General features: G+C 34.6%; 1 protein-coding gene across 3 annotated transcripts in view; it reads left to right on the top strand.

The window, feature by feature from the left end:
• Positions 1 to 12500, top strand: part of LOC100254157 (uncharacterized) — a 64570-nt gene extending 52070 nt beyond the window's left edge. The window contains exons 10-16 of one of the 3 annotated variants that reach the window (XM_002268279.4): positions 6367 to 6444; positions 9093 to 9230; positions 10229 to 10384; positions 11473 to 11525; positions 11665 to 11843; positions 12031 to 12122; positions 12213 to 12500. In XM_002268279.4, coding sequence (XP_002268315.1) covers positions 6367 to 6444; positions 9093 to 9230; positions 10229 to 10384; positions 11473 to 11525; positions 11665 to 11843; positions 12031 to 12091 — 665 coding nt within the window. In that variant the 3' untranslated portion in view covers positions 12092 to 12122; positions 12213 to 12500. Of the gene's footprint in view, positions 1 to 6363; positions 6445 to 9092; positions 9231 to 10228; positions 10385 to 11437; positions 11526 to 11664; positions 11844 to 12030; positions 12123 to 12212 lie in introns of those variants that run through there. The other 2 variants (XM_010663971.3, XM_010663972.2) reach the window with 2 other exon arrangements.
• Positions 12501 to 14382: the final 1882 nt, after the last annotated feature.

Raw genomic sequence — 14382 nt, 5'->3', positions numbered from 1 at the left:
TCTCATTCTCTTGCAGGTTTGAATCCATCTATTAGAGATGAAATGAAGTGGTTCATATGTCAACCTAGAAGATAATAATGTAGTTGTGGTGTTATGGTCCAAGGAGACCTATATACAGATACCTAGATGGTATGTTAGAATGTAATATGGTTGTTGCTCAGAGTGGTTGGGTTCTCAAACATTAAACGGAACAAAACCTAAGAGGTTGGTTTTCATTAGTGAAATAGGAAGATCAATGTTGATAAGCTTTGATAAGGGAAGTATTTTTTTTTAGTTGACATTAATAATACCTTGATTTACCCAGTGCTGGTTGTTGCAGGCGCAATCAGCACCCCGAGGTTTGGGTCCTTATGGAAAATCCTAAGGGCTTGGTCATGTTTTTCGGTTATAAAGAAAAAAAAAATGTTTAGAAGTGTCTTTTCATCTTTTCATTGTTGTTTTTTTTTTTGTTTTTGTTTTTTGTTTTTGTTTTTGTTTTTTTGTTTTTTTTGGTTGAGTAGACATTAATAATACTTTGATTTACGCAGTGCTAGTTGTTGCGCACGCAGTTTGCACCTCGAGGTTTAGGTCCCCATGGAGAATCCTAAGGGTTTGACCATGGAAGGTTCCTTAATATTGTATACTCAAGCACTAAAAAACACCTCACCAAGGTACATAGAATGTATACAAACAAAAATTCACCTCATAATAATAATAATAATAATAATAATAATAATAATAATAATATTGTATACTCAAGCACTAAAAAACACCTCACCAAGGTACATAGAATGTAAACAAACAAAAATTCACCTCACCAAGGTACATAGAATGTATACAAACAAAAATTCCCACCCTTAGCAAGAACTCAACCAACAAACAAAATGTAATAAAGACTTTGAGCCTTAATCTATGTACAATTTTACGTATGAAAAAAGATTGCTAAGGAAAAGGCCCTTAAGAACATTGTTTGACTACTTCTTGTTTCCAAATGACCTAAATCCCTTTCTTTCCAACCTGTTTAAAAAAAATGCATAGCGGAGTGGCTCTCCATACTTTCATCTTTTTCTCATGAAGGAACCATGCCAATCTAAAATAATCTCTCTTATGATGGCAGTTAGAACCCAAGTAATGCCAAATAAAGAACAGAGCAACTGCCAAAGAACCCTTCTTTTGTTACGGTATAACAAAATGTGATCAATTGATTCTTCTTTAACTTTACAAAGGAAGCATCTACTAACCAACGTCCACCCTCTTTTCTATAGCTGATTAAGAGTCAGTACCTTCCCCCAACAAGCTTTCTATGCAAAGAGAAGCTGAGGACCGCTTTGGTAACTATTTTTGAAAATAGTATTTTGTTTTCCAGAACAAAAAAGAATTGGAAAAACATGTGTGACAACTAGAAAGCAGAAAACAATTTTCTGTTCTTAAAAACAAAAAACAAGGTGTTTTCAAATAACATATTTTACTTGTTTTTAGTTTTGTGAGGATGTTTTAAAAATAATTATACAAATACGAAGAATTATTAAAAATAAAGCACTACATATAAAATTTATTTTTAAAACAAATTTAAAAACATAAAAAACAAGTTAAAAACATTTTAGGTTCTCAAATACCTATTTGTCCTACAAAACATCAGATTCTTTCAAAATTATTCTCAAAAATTGTTTTTCAATTACCAAAAGGGTCTTAATTTAGATGGAACACATGGATTCTAAATAAGGCTTGTTGGAAAAGTGATAGAATTCCTTGATTCTAAGGCAATATAAAAAGACTTTACGGGAGAAGGAATCATTCCTTGAATCGACTTATATTGCCCTGTCCTTATCTTTATTCAACACCTTACCTTGTGGTCTAGAGAAGAATTATTCTACATCATTTGACTCCGAATAATGTAGATTTATAGAAAAACAAGGGTTCCAATGACCCCTTCACCTGGTTGACCACTTCACTTTAAAGGATATCCAACATCCCTGCGGAGTGATTCATACGTCAACCTTGAAGATAATAATATAGTTGTGGTTTTATGGTCCAAGGAGACCCATGTACAAATACCTAGATGGTATGTTAGAATGTAGTATGGTTGCTGCTCAGAGTGGTTGGGTTCTCAAACATTAAATGAAACAATTCATTAGTGAAATAGGAAGATCAATGTTAACAAGCTTTGATAAGGGAAGTATGTTTAGAAGTGTCTTTTTTTTTCCTTTTTTTTTATTTATTATTAAACACTAAGAAACAACTCACCAAGGTACATAGAATGTATACAGAGAGTGTTAAATGATTAACAAAAATTCCCACCCTTAGCAAGAACTCAATAAGATTTTGAGCCTTCATCTATGTACAATTTTACCTACAGAAAAAGGTTACTAAGGAAAAGGCCCTTTAAGGACATTGTTTGGTTGCTCCTCGTTTTCAAATGACCAAAATTCCTCTCTTTCCAACTTGTCTAAAAAAGAATGTATAACAGGGCAGCTCTCCATACCTTCATCTTCTTCTCATTTAAAAGAGTCTCTTTGACGGTGGCAAATAGAACCCAAGTAATGCCTAATAAAGAAAAGAGCAACTGCCAAAGAACTCTTGTTTTGTCAGAGTATAACAAAATGTGATCAATTGATTCTTCTTTGACTTACGAAGGAAGCATCTACTAACCAACATCCACCCTCTTTTCTATTGCTAATTAAGAGTCAATACCTTTCCCTAACTAGCTTTCTATGCAAGGAGAAGCTTAGGGTCTATTTGGTAACTGTTTTTGGAAACAATTTTATGTTCTACAAAACAAAAAAATTGGAAAAACATATTTGGTAACCAAAAAACAAAAGATAGTTTTCTATTTTTAAAAATAGAAAACAGTGTGTTTTCAAAGAACGTTTTCATTTGTTTTCTGAGGATTGTTTAAAAAATATAATTATACAAATATGGAGAATTATTAAAAATAAAGTACTGCATATAAAATTTATTTTTTAAACAGATTTAAAAAAAAAAAAGAAAACAAGTTAAAAACATTTTAGGTTCCCAAACATACATTTTTCCTTGGTACTTGTGTAGGAAGGACCTCTCATCCTTCCCTTGGTTTTTTTCTCTTTCTTTTGTCTCTTTTTTCTCTCCTGTATTTGTTCTTTTATTAATATAATCTTCTTCGTTTCTGATCAAAAATAAAAAAAAAACATACATTTTTCCTGCAAAACATCAGATAAAGGTTTGCAAAAACCATTGTTAAAAACTGTTTTTGAAAATAGTTACCAAACAGGGTCTTACTTTGATGGAACCCATGGATTCTAAATAAGGCTTGTTGGAAAAGTGATTGAATTCCTTGACTCTAATGCAGGATAAAAAGACTTCATTGGAGAAGGAATCATTCCTTGAATCCATTCACATTGCCCTGTCCTCTCTATTCAGCACCTTACATTGCAGTCTAGACAAGAATTGTTCTACGTCATTTGATTCCAAATAATGTAGATTTCTAGGAAAACAAGGTTTCCAATGACCCCTTCACCTAGTTGACCACTTTACTTTAAAAGATATCCAACATCTTTGCCACCTAAGTCACTTTTTTTAATGCTAAAGCATACAACGATGGAAAAGAAACACATAAGGACCCATCGCCATACCACCTCTCCTTTCAAAACTTCACCCTCCCAGTACCTACAAAAAAAAATGGAAATTCTACTATAAAGCATATCCTAATAGTACCTTCCTAACCTGACTCCAAACCTATCTCTTACAACACCACTGCCACCCCTTTTCTACCTCCCCATATTTTCCACTTATGACCTGTCTCTATAGGGCTTCCCTTTCTATTGCATATATATTTTTTTTGTACGTAAATTTTTGTCCCTGTTGGGACTTGAACTTGGAACCTCCCACAAACCCTCTCACCCCTTTACCACTTGAGCTTGGCCTCAAGGCCCCCTTATCTGTTGCATATTGCCTACTCCACTTGCCTAAGAGAACCTTATTAAGTGAAGAAAGATTTCTGATGCCCAAACACTCCTTCCTTTTTATTTGTGCAAATAATTGACCACTTCACCAGATGCAATTTCTTCTCCATAGCCCCTCATCCCCAGGGGAGGTATCTTTGAATTTCTCAAGCCTCATTCTGATTGTTCTCAAAGAGGAAAACAATGACATAAAATAGATGGTAAGCTGTATTATGTGCTTCAGATCAAATTAAGCCTCCTCCTCTAGAAATATGTTGTCTTTTCCAAATCAGTGGCATTTGTTTGGAAGTGTCTTAAATTCCTAATTTGGTTGAATTGCCAATTCCACAAGAATTCCTTTTGGTTCCATGAGAATTCCTTTGACAAAAAAATGTATTAGCAATTTTGTGTATTCTTGTTTCTAATAAATTATGCTTCATCCTTGAATAAGGGAAATTGATATGAATTTGATACTATGGATATTCTAGGATATGAAGGAAAAAAACTTAGGAGATTGAAGTACGCCTGTACAGTCTGTATTGGGTATATAAAGAAGTGAAGAAAGATGAGAAACATCCAATGGAATGGAAAAATATGTGCTTGTTTTGGGCCTTGGGTTTGGTATGGAGATACTAGGAGTGGGGAAAAAGATGTAACATTTTCTAATGATATAGTAGATTGATTCCTCTTATCTGTTGATTTAGGCCATAATCTGATCAGACTGCATTAAAACTTTTCATCTCTTTGTATGCAGTGATTTACCTTTACTTTTGTTGCATGATTCATGCTGGAACTTCTTAAGAAACAAGCAGCCCATCACATACAAGCAGCACATCACTGATTCATTTTTTCAGTTATGGAGAAAAAAATTCATGCTTCTTGAGCTGATCGCAATATTGAGAGTGAAGAAGATTGAACAGGGCCTATTATTCGTGTACAAACAGTTTTTGATGGTACCAGTGAGAACATTGTTTCAAATAAGATTAAAAAGTTGAAGTTGCCTATTGAAAAGCATCCTAATCCTTGTTGAATTGCATGGTTTTAAAGAGAAAACAAGGTATAGGTTACTTCCAATTGTTTAGTCAAGTTAACTATGGTATATTTGATAACAAGGCATGGTGCAATATTGTGCCTATGAATGCATGTTACAATTAGTTGGAAGCTCATGGTTGTATGATAAATATTTGGTCTATTGTACTAAAGCTAATGCATTTTACTTTCAAAGATATGGAAAGAAGTTAACTTTGCAGGCTTTCAAAGAAGAGTTCACTGTTCCCTTCAAAACCAACATGTCACTCAAGAGCTTGAAGTTAGGAATAGGGAAACAGGGTTTGATGTAACATGTGCTGGTTTACAAAATGTAAAACATGACCAAAGAGTTCCGAGATCACCCACATCAATTGAGCATCTGTTGTGGATTAGAGACAGTACAAAAACACAGGTCTCCACAAAATTGTAAAACCATGTGTTGGGGATGGCCCCTGCCCAGTATCAATATATCAAAGAAGTTAGTGGCCTGATGCATAATACCTACCCTTGTACTTACCTATATATGTGCCCACATACATTCATATGGTGTTACATACATACCTACCTATACACATGCACACATATACGTAAGTTGTCATTATTGTGTTAGGGGCTTAGCTTGAATTGGGAGTTTCGGCGAATTAGGAGTGCAAATATATTCTTGTATTGTTCTTGTTAAAAAAGATTATGATTCATTAAATAATTTTTTTTTTCAGAATTTCCTTGTGGATTTCTACTTTTTCTCTTCCTTCTTTGTTGTACCAGCATGCTTCTATGTTTTTGAATTCAAGCTCTCCACCAGTTATTCAGCATTCTTGAAGTATCTAACTTCCTGTGAAGAGGATGTAAAGAATGGAATTTCTTAAACGTTTGTTTAACCTCCCTTAAAGATGCGTTTTATAAATGGCATAATCTTACAGACTGTTTATGTAATTATGATAATGATATTCATGAAAATTGCTTTCTCTGTATCATTTCTACAAGACAACTTATGACCTAGTCTAGGAGCAGCTGTGGGATCCTTGGTCCTTTCATGCTAATTCAAGGTTGAGAAGCTTTCTTGTAATGTTGTATGTGGGCTTTCACTGCTTCTTATACGTTATATTTGTTTCTCTGGTTTTGCCACTGTGTGCTTTGCTGACACTAAGTACTGAACCCAATACTGCAGTGGTGAAGAACTTTTAGTAATTTTTTTACTGGGACACTAGGTTGTCAGTGATGAGCATTTAATGTTGTTTTTCTTAATTATTTTTTCACATCATCCTACATCCAGGGCTCATTTGATCTTATATTTGATATTATTACTATTCCTGTGAAGCAAAGGAAGCCTTATTATTTTTAGATCTAATTAATGTCATAATGCGACCTTTGAATAACCTATTAAGTCAGGCAGGTTTATTTATATATAAAAGCAGCTAACATTGTCTGTCTCTCTTAGCAGGACAGGACCCAGAGGGAATCAGAATCAGGAAGTTAGGAAGTTGCCTCACAGAAGCGCTGAAGCTTATTTTGTTAATTGGTACAGATCTTCAGAAAGTTTTTGATTAGTGAATCCATTATATTTACCTTTCTGAATATTCTATGATTTTTTGGGACATTGGATTTTCATGACACCAAAATTATCCTAGTTGTGTAATGCATGCTCAATGGATCCTGAAAAACATGTAATTGCTAGATACTGAAATAAATGTTTTAACAAATCCATGAAATATGATGGGGAGTGGTGAATACAGGGTGTTAAGATAATAAAATAGTACATAAATGTTATGGCTAGCTATACAAAATGTTAGGATGCTGGTACATAGAGGTTATTTCCAAGTTGTAATGCGTACTAATATGTGGAACTAGTTGAATGTTCCTCGTTTCATCAAATTCATTGGTATATTGGCTCATTTGTTAGTGATGTATTTCCTCTAATTGATTTTAATGCCTTACTGATCCCAGTCATATATCAAATGATAGTAAATGGTATATCTTTAATTAAAGAGGGAAAAAAGCTGTAATATTTTCTACGGATTGAATTGTAGATCATCATTCATGCACTGTCTCCTTCTGAGTTTCATGTTTGCAATGATAGTAAAACCATTATTGCACTATTTTTTCTGGAACTAGAAAAATATGTTTGTATGTATGTACATATTAGAAACATACAAAGGTGCTGAGGTGCATGCAGATCATGCATATTTATGTATTTGAGTCATGTGTGTTCCATGGTTATGTACATAAACATCTATGTTTTCAGGCTAGCTCATATGTGTGTGTGTGTGTATCTTTATATAGAGATATGTGTAGATAGATATTTATCTGTGTATGTAATCATGCATGTATTCTGCATTGTTTGTTCAATTCACACCCAAAGGCTTCTTTTAATAACAACAATTGAGAAAATCCTGCGTATGAATGTAGGATCCCCTGCTTTTCCTGTTTTCTGTTCACTTCCATATACCTAGTAGGCTTCTGCTAAATAGCAACAATTGAAAAAATTCAGTATTGTAAGAACTATAGAAAAAATGGTTTTGACTTCATTCCTTTGCTTTTATGGTAGGACACTCAATTTGAAGTTCGAATGTCTGAGCAAAGCATAGTCCTCAAGCTGAGTTTGAGCCAGCCTGATTTCATTGCTGAGATGCCAAGTTCTGCCTCAACCTCCACGTACTCTTTCAACCTCCGTTAACTTATTTGCTGTCCAAGCATATTTGTAACTCTTCATACCAACCAATGACAATAGGGGAAGAGGACAGAAAGAAAATGAAAGAGAAAAAACAAACTGGAGGAAGGAAAATACAATTGAAAATCCAACGCATATTACAACCTGCTCAAGCCAAGTAAGATGTTTAACTCAAATGTCAACTCATAGCGCACCACCCCCCAACCCCCCACATAACCAATGAAGCTTCTTAAGTCAATGCCGTTGTGCATTTCTGAATACAGCCCCTACACCACCCAACTCAAACTTAGTGCTGTCATCGCCACATTATCTAAATAAATTATTTTGGATAATAAATGCTTCAAAGGGAAACATATATATAGATGTATTTGGACTCTGATTCTCCTAGTACACAATTTGAACCTATATTGAAGCATATTCTAGGATATCAAACACTTAAATGGATGGCTAACCAGAAACCTATATAAGATAGGGCTCAAATCACAGTATGCGGCCTAGATTACCTTCTAAATCTTGTCACCATCTTTCATAAAAATATTCATCCAAATTCCCGTTCAGAGTTTTAAAATATAAGACTATAATCCCTGCCAAACGTGAAGTACCTTCTAAAAAACCCTACCTCCAATTCTGTTACAATCACCAAGAATTTTGATTAAATGTGACATAAGCCTACTTTTACACAAGGACAAACCAGTAGGTCAGTGGAAGGGGATCATGAAGGGACTTAAAAGAACAAAATTAGGTTTGAAGTGAGGAATTGTCAGGTAGCTTATAATCTTTAGCGTGTGTTGAGGAGTTGTTAGTTTGCTTATGTGGGTCTTGGTCTTGGAGGTGGGCCCTCTCTGGCTTTGGGGGGTTGTTGGGAATGCACAACTGAAGAACCTCTGAGGGAGTGGGATGTTCCATTGGGTAGTCAAACATCTAGTTTTAATATGTAATTGGTGGATACCCATCTCAGAAGTGATTTAGGGAGTCTCCTTTTTGAATATTTTGGATATTTTTTTTTCTAATTTTGTTTTTTTCTTGTTTATTTTTCCTAAGGACCTGAGTTTGGTTGTTGGTGTCTTGTTTGTAATGGATGTTCTTGTTAGTTTTTGTTGGTGTATACTTCCTTTGTATGTGGGCATGCTCTCCCTTTTTAATAAAAATTGTCTTACAAGTTTGAAGAAAAAAAGGGCTGAAGTTTAGATTCCAGAAGATGATATGGTTAACATATTGAGGGAACATGGTTTGTTTAGTGAAATATAAGGACCTAGATAGACCAGTATGGAAGAATAAGATTCAAGTAGCTCACTCTTATTAATTATGATAAGATTTTCTGAGCCATAAAGTGCATATTTATTTTGTGCTACATGATAATATATATGATATACTTTCAGAAGATACAAATCATGATATTAAGTGAGTGATATCTTTTTCATCAGCCTTCTGAGTGTAGCATTTTCTTGAATTTCTCTTTTTATATGGTTGATGCTGAGTTACATCTGCACTTCTTGTAGGTCTTGTGGTTGTGGCATTTGGGCCAAATTACTCTTACTCTCTCTTCAGACTGTTATATAACCGTGAATGGAGCGATGGAGAAGCACCTGCAGCTCTTCAATGCTATTGCCTTTATGTTGTTGCTTTGGCTATGAATGGTCAGTAATCTTTGGTATTATGCTTGTCAATTACAGGCACTTGAAAGCATCAGTGGTGTTTATCACTAATCAGAAAAAAATCTTTATAGATATAATCATCCCTGATGCCAACTTCTGTTTCTTTTTTTCATACTTTAACCATTTTGGAGGTCAAATGGAACAATTACTATGGACTCTGAATTTGTGAAAGATTCTTGGATTTGAATCTCTAATTGTGTTGCCCTAATGACATAAGAAAATAAAATTTGATACAGAACATAACTAATCAGTATTGATTCTTTTCAACGAAAAAGACTTATTAATTATATTCTAAGAGTAATTATGAGTTTATGTAAACCCCATGACTTAAATTCTCCAAAGATTTATAATCTGTCATCTCATCTATATAATGATGCCTACAGGAGATTTTCTACAAATATCAACTATGTTTATGTCCACATAGTAATATTCAATGAGAGCAGGGTTTTCAGCTGGTCTAGTTCCAGAACTGCTCTCAATAAATGGAGGCATGTTTGGATGCACCATCGAAACAAGACCATTCTACTGAGTCTTTTGGTTTGCATCTGAAGGTAGAAATCCATCATTACAGTTGCAGCAGTTATTGAAACTGGTAGCTTTATTACAAAATGAGATGAAAATTTTGGAGTGTCATTCAAGAAAGCTGAATATTGGCCTTCTACTATAGTTGTGATGATGGTGCTCATTTTTCTGTAAAGATCCTGTTCAAAATGATGGATCTACCTTCAAATTCTATGTGAAAGGCACTGTGTTGTTCAATATCCATAGAATGGGCAAATGCCTCATAAATATTTCACTATATTATCACACTAAGATGAGAGATTTCTTAGTTTCTTTGTTCTTTTTTTATTACCTTGCTAGCATATTTGACTTCCTTTTTGACAACTAGAGGTTCTTTGGTGATACTACTATTTCTAATGCTCTGATTTTATATCGTGTTACTAGAAGCTTCAAATTTTCATTCCATGATTTGGCATTAGGTACATCTGAAGCATTTCTACGCTCAGTGGCAACAAAAGAACAACTTGAGCAGTCAAATAAGTCATTGGTTGTGTTCTCATGTATTCACTTAGTCCTGAATGTTTTCCTAGTGCAATCTGCTGGTGCAGTCGGCTTAATTGTTGCAAATTCTCTAAGTATCCTTTTGACATTTCTAGGCATTTGTCCTAGTCCTCACCTAATTTTCTTGTTTCCTTGGTAATGTATTCAGCTCCCTTCAATAATATTTGATTTCTATAGTAAAGAACATTGTATCTCATTTATGATACCAAACAGAGAACACTTGAGTATTTTGTTAAAAGAGTATTATTCATGAACCATAATTATCAGGTCTTAGGAGTAACATGCGTTGAATTTGACTCCGAAAATCTTCAAGGCTAGTAACTTAGGATTATGTCTTTCTTTCATTTTTATTTTATTTTATTATTATTATCATTGTTTTTTTTATTATTATTGTTTCTCTGAAAAAGAAATGATCATAATTTTCTTCCTTCAAAATTACGGGCTTCATAGGGATAAACATGCATGAGAAAGGGTATGGTAATTTTTGGTTTTGTACAGTATAGTTCTGGCACAGGGACAATTCAAAATGTGTACTACTCACTGAGCGCAGCATATGCAAGTCAGGGCATGGAATAAGTGTCTAACACAGATATGTAATTAATAGGTGTAACAGGTAAAGGAAGAGAACATATACCTAATTCACCGGAAGTTCCAGGTGTCATGTTCTTAATATTCCTCTTCTTACATGCATATATCAGAATGGGTGAATTTCCCTCATTGTAAATGCTATGCTACATAAAATCTTAGCTAAACTTCAGCAGTTATGATGTCTCCTAGGATTTGAGCATTAGGTGAATTTGATACCTAGACGTAATTTGCACTTGAAACAGGTGTCCAAGTTCATCCTATATGTCAGTCTTAAGTCAACACTATTGAGGAATATTTCTTCAAGTAAGACTGTTTAGAAGAATTGGCAAACTTTATGATCAATCCAGTGGGTTAGAGATGGTAATATTTTCACTGACATTAACATTGGGTTGGGGGACATTTTGTTATCTTCCTTGTTTCCAGAACCCAATGACTTGCCATCCATTCATAGCGAGGGAAGAAAGGTTTTTTGGGGGGTTGGGGACATTGGTAGTCATCTCTATATATCTCCTAACCTGTCGTTACTTAATTGAGATTAGAAACATTGGTATCTGGTTTCTTGACTTACACCAAGATATGATTTTGAGGATTGGCTACTCTGTGATATTCATCAAGAATTACTTCCGGGTAAGGCATTTACGCTGAGTGACTCCACTTTTACAGCTATTTATTCTATAATATGACTATTAATTTACAGATCATCATGCATTTTTATGAGGTAAATTCAGCATCTTGATTCTGATTTTGACCTTAATTCTTTCCACAGGGTTCTGCCTCATTTTCTTTATGCAGCTGCTTGCCTTCAGGTTGGAGAGCTCTGTTATTTTCATTCGTAACTACACTTATTTCTGAGAGAATATTTCTGGACAGAGAGAACTTCTTGCCGACATTTTTAATTCATTTTTCTATTGGATTGACTTGCTTCTGCATCTCTTCCTTTGTCATGTAAGTGATAATCTGGAGCTCTCAATTCCTTCTGAAATGCATGATCATGTCCAAAGACTAGGTTTATTTTATTTTATTTGAATGTAGTTGCCATCCATCATCTCCTTTCATAGTTTTAATTGTTTTATTTGTTTGATAATGTTTTGTTTTGTTTTGTTTATTTGTTTTCAAATATTTTCATCAATAGCTATCGTAATGAGAGGGCTCTTATCAACAAAATTATCCGTTTACGGGATCACTCGGACTAAGGAGCAGACACTTTCCTGACTGCCCTTAAAGGTGATATTACCCCTTTTTGGCATGGTCCCGATTGTTTTTGAGTTGCTCATTTTTATTCCAATATTATGACAGAATGGCATTCTGATGCAGGTTCCCCTGTTGGTATGGAGGTAGAATCAGTCTTACGCAGCTGAAACAAGAAGACTGGGGGATTACAGCCATGGAATCCATTGCATAATCTCAGTGATGTTTCTGATTGTACTAATCTTGAAAATAGTTTTACTTGTTTTAGATTGGGTTTGTCCATTTCATATATATATATATATATTCTCCAATATAATCCTAGAGTCTTGCTATTATTCTTGTGGAGAATTGGGTTGCATTGGTTGTGAATGGCATGTAGTTGCATTCAATACCATTAAAATTTTGGTGACTCAATGAGCTTAAATGTTCTCTCTTTCATGAACTACACATTTTCTGCATGTTGGAACAGATATATTACCAGGCAGCATTGGCATTTACAATGTTTTTCCTTGGCCACATGATTTCCCACCAACACTTTTTTTTCTTTTCCACAGAAATAACTGCTTCTCTACCTCATATTTGAGCATGGGATGGATCATTGGATGAGTTGATGTTAATTCATTTTGTAGATAATGTCCAATTATCCTTGATATTCATCGTTTTGACTGAAATTTTGGATGTCTATGTGTTTGTGACCACCAGCATACCCATTTTTGTTCCCATCACCTTGGTTGTCATGGGGAACATTTTTATCATATCAGAGTCCAGAAGAGGATATTTGCAATAAGTTGATCCAAAAGTGTGTCTATCCTCCCCTTTGTTAAAGAGGTGGATTGGAATATACAAGTTGGGTCCAAACCACTACCCTTTCTTATTCTTATTCACATATGATATGGGTTTGAAAAACCGAACCCAATACCAAGTCGAGCAATTTTCCATTACAAAAAAAGAAAACAAACAAACAGACAGGAAGGAAAAGATGAGCAAGTTTGAAAAACATAGTGTGTGAGCATAATGAGTAGAGAGTGGAGTGGGGAAAAGGTAATGGGAGCATGAATATGAAGATATAGCAGTGTCTCCACCATCCAAACCTCCTGCAGGCCGCAGCATTCAAAAATTGCCCACTATCTTCTCTTTTCAGTTTCACCAACCCAATTAACTTTCCTTATACGCACCCTGTACTTGTTACATGTTGATTTCATTTCTCTATTATTTTCTGCACTACAATTTTGTCATCTCCCTCAAATGTCATGAATTTGGTTGATAAGTTCATCATCCTGCAGTCCCTGGTATCTTAAGTTATCCTTTTATACAAAATCTTCCTTTGGTTGATTGGTTGAATTCATGCATGGTTTCTCATTTGTCTATTATGCCCACAAATATCAATGGAACTATCCTTTATTTATTTTTATGTTTTTTCAGCTGTTAAAATGCCTGCATGCTAAAACAAAAAATAGTTTGTTTTTGGCATCAAGTACATATTCCACCATATTTACCATGTAAAAGAAGAAAGAAAGGAGAAAGGTGAAGAGGAAAATGGTGGAGGGGGCACGGTAAATTTACAAAACCCAACCACCCCCAAAAAGCAGAAAGAGAGGGTATTAGGGGAGTGTGATGATTCAAAGGACACCCACGGGTGTGTGGGTTGGCCTCCAATCTCTCACTCCAATCTCTCACTCCCAACTCACCAACACCACCTTCTCTCTCCTTTCTACTCATTATCATTATAAGCTCTCAATGCTTGGGTTTCAAAAGTGTGCACAAACAAACTTATGATTAAAGATGTAGACTATGGTTTTATGGTTTTGTAGACAAGTATCCAACAATTCAAAAATCTAACTAAAGCAAGTTGCCCATCTTCTAAAACAAAATGATGATATATCTTGAGTTTTTGCTTCAGAGGTTGGATTCCTTATTGCCTTTTTCTTTACCTTTTCTTTTGCTTCAAATTCCAGTAATGCTTGATTGATTGAGACAAATCGAATGTTAAAGAAAAGAAAACACACTACAAACAAAACGAATAAAATTACACCTCCCTCCAAACCCATGCTAACCATCTGTCTTGACCCCAAACCCATATCCTCCTCTCTCTTTCTTTAGTTATTCTTTTCCATGGATAAACATACAACCCTCGTCATTTTGACAATTGTTAGTCAAATGCCTCAAATTACACCTTTTTTTTTTTTTTTTTATTAAAAAAAGGGGGTTTCTAATTTAGGGTGGATTTAGAACCTACAAATTAAAGAAGTTTTTTTTTTTCTAAGTGTCTTTGGTTGGAATTAATAGGAGTATGTAG

This window comes from Vitis vinifera, chromosome 16 (genome assembly GCF_030704535.1).
Source record: "Vitis vinifera cultivar Pinot Noir 40024 chromosome 16, ASM3070453v1".
Classification (NCBI taxonomy): Eukaryota; Viridiplantae; Streptophyta; class Magnoliopsida; order Vitales; family Vitaceae; genus Vitis; species Vitis vinifera.
Note: the sequence above shows the minus strand (reverse complement) of the source record. Positions and strands in the feature narration are given on the sequence as shown.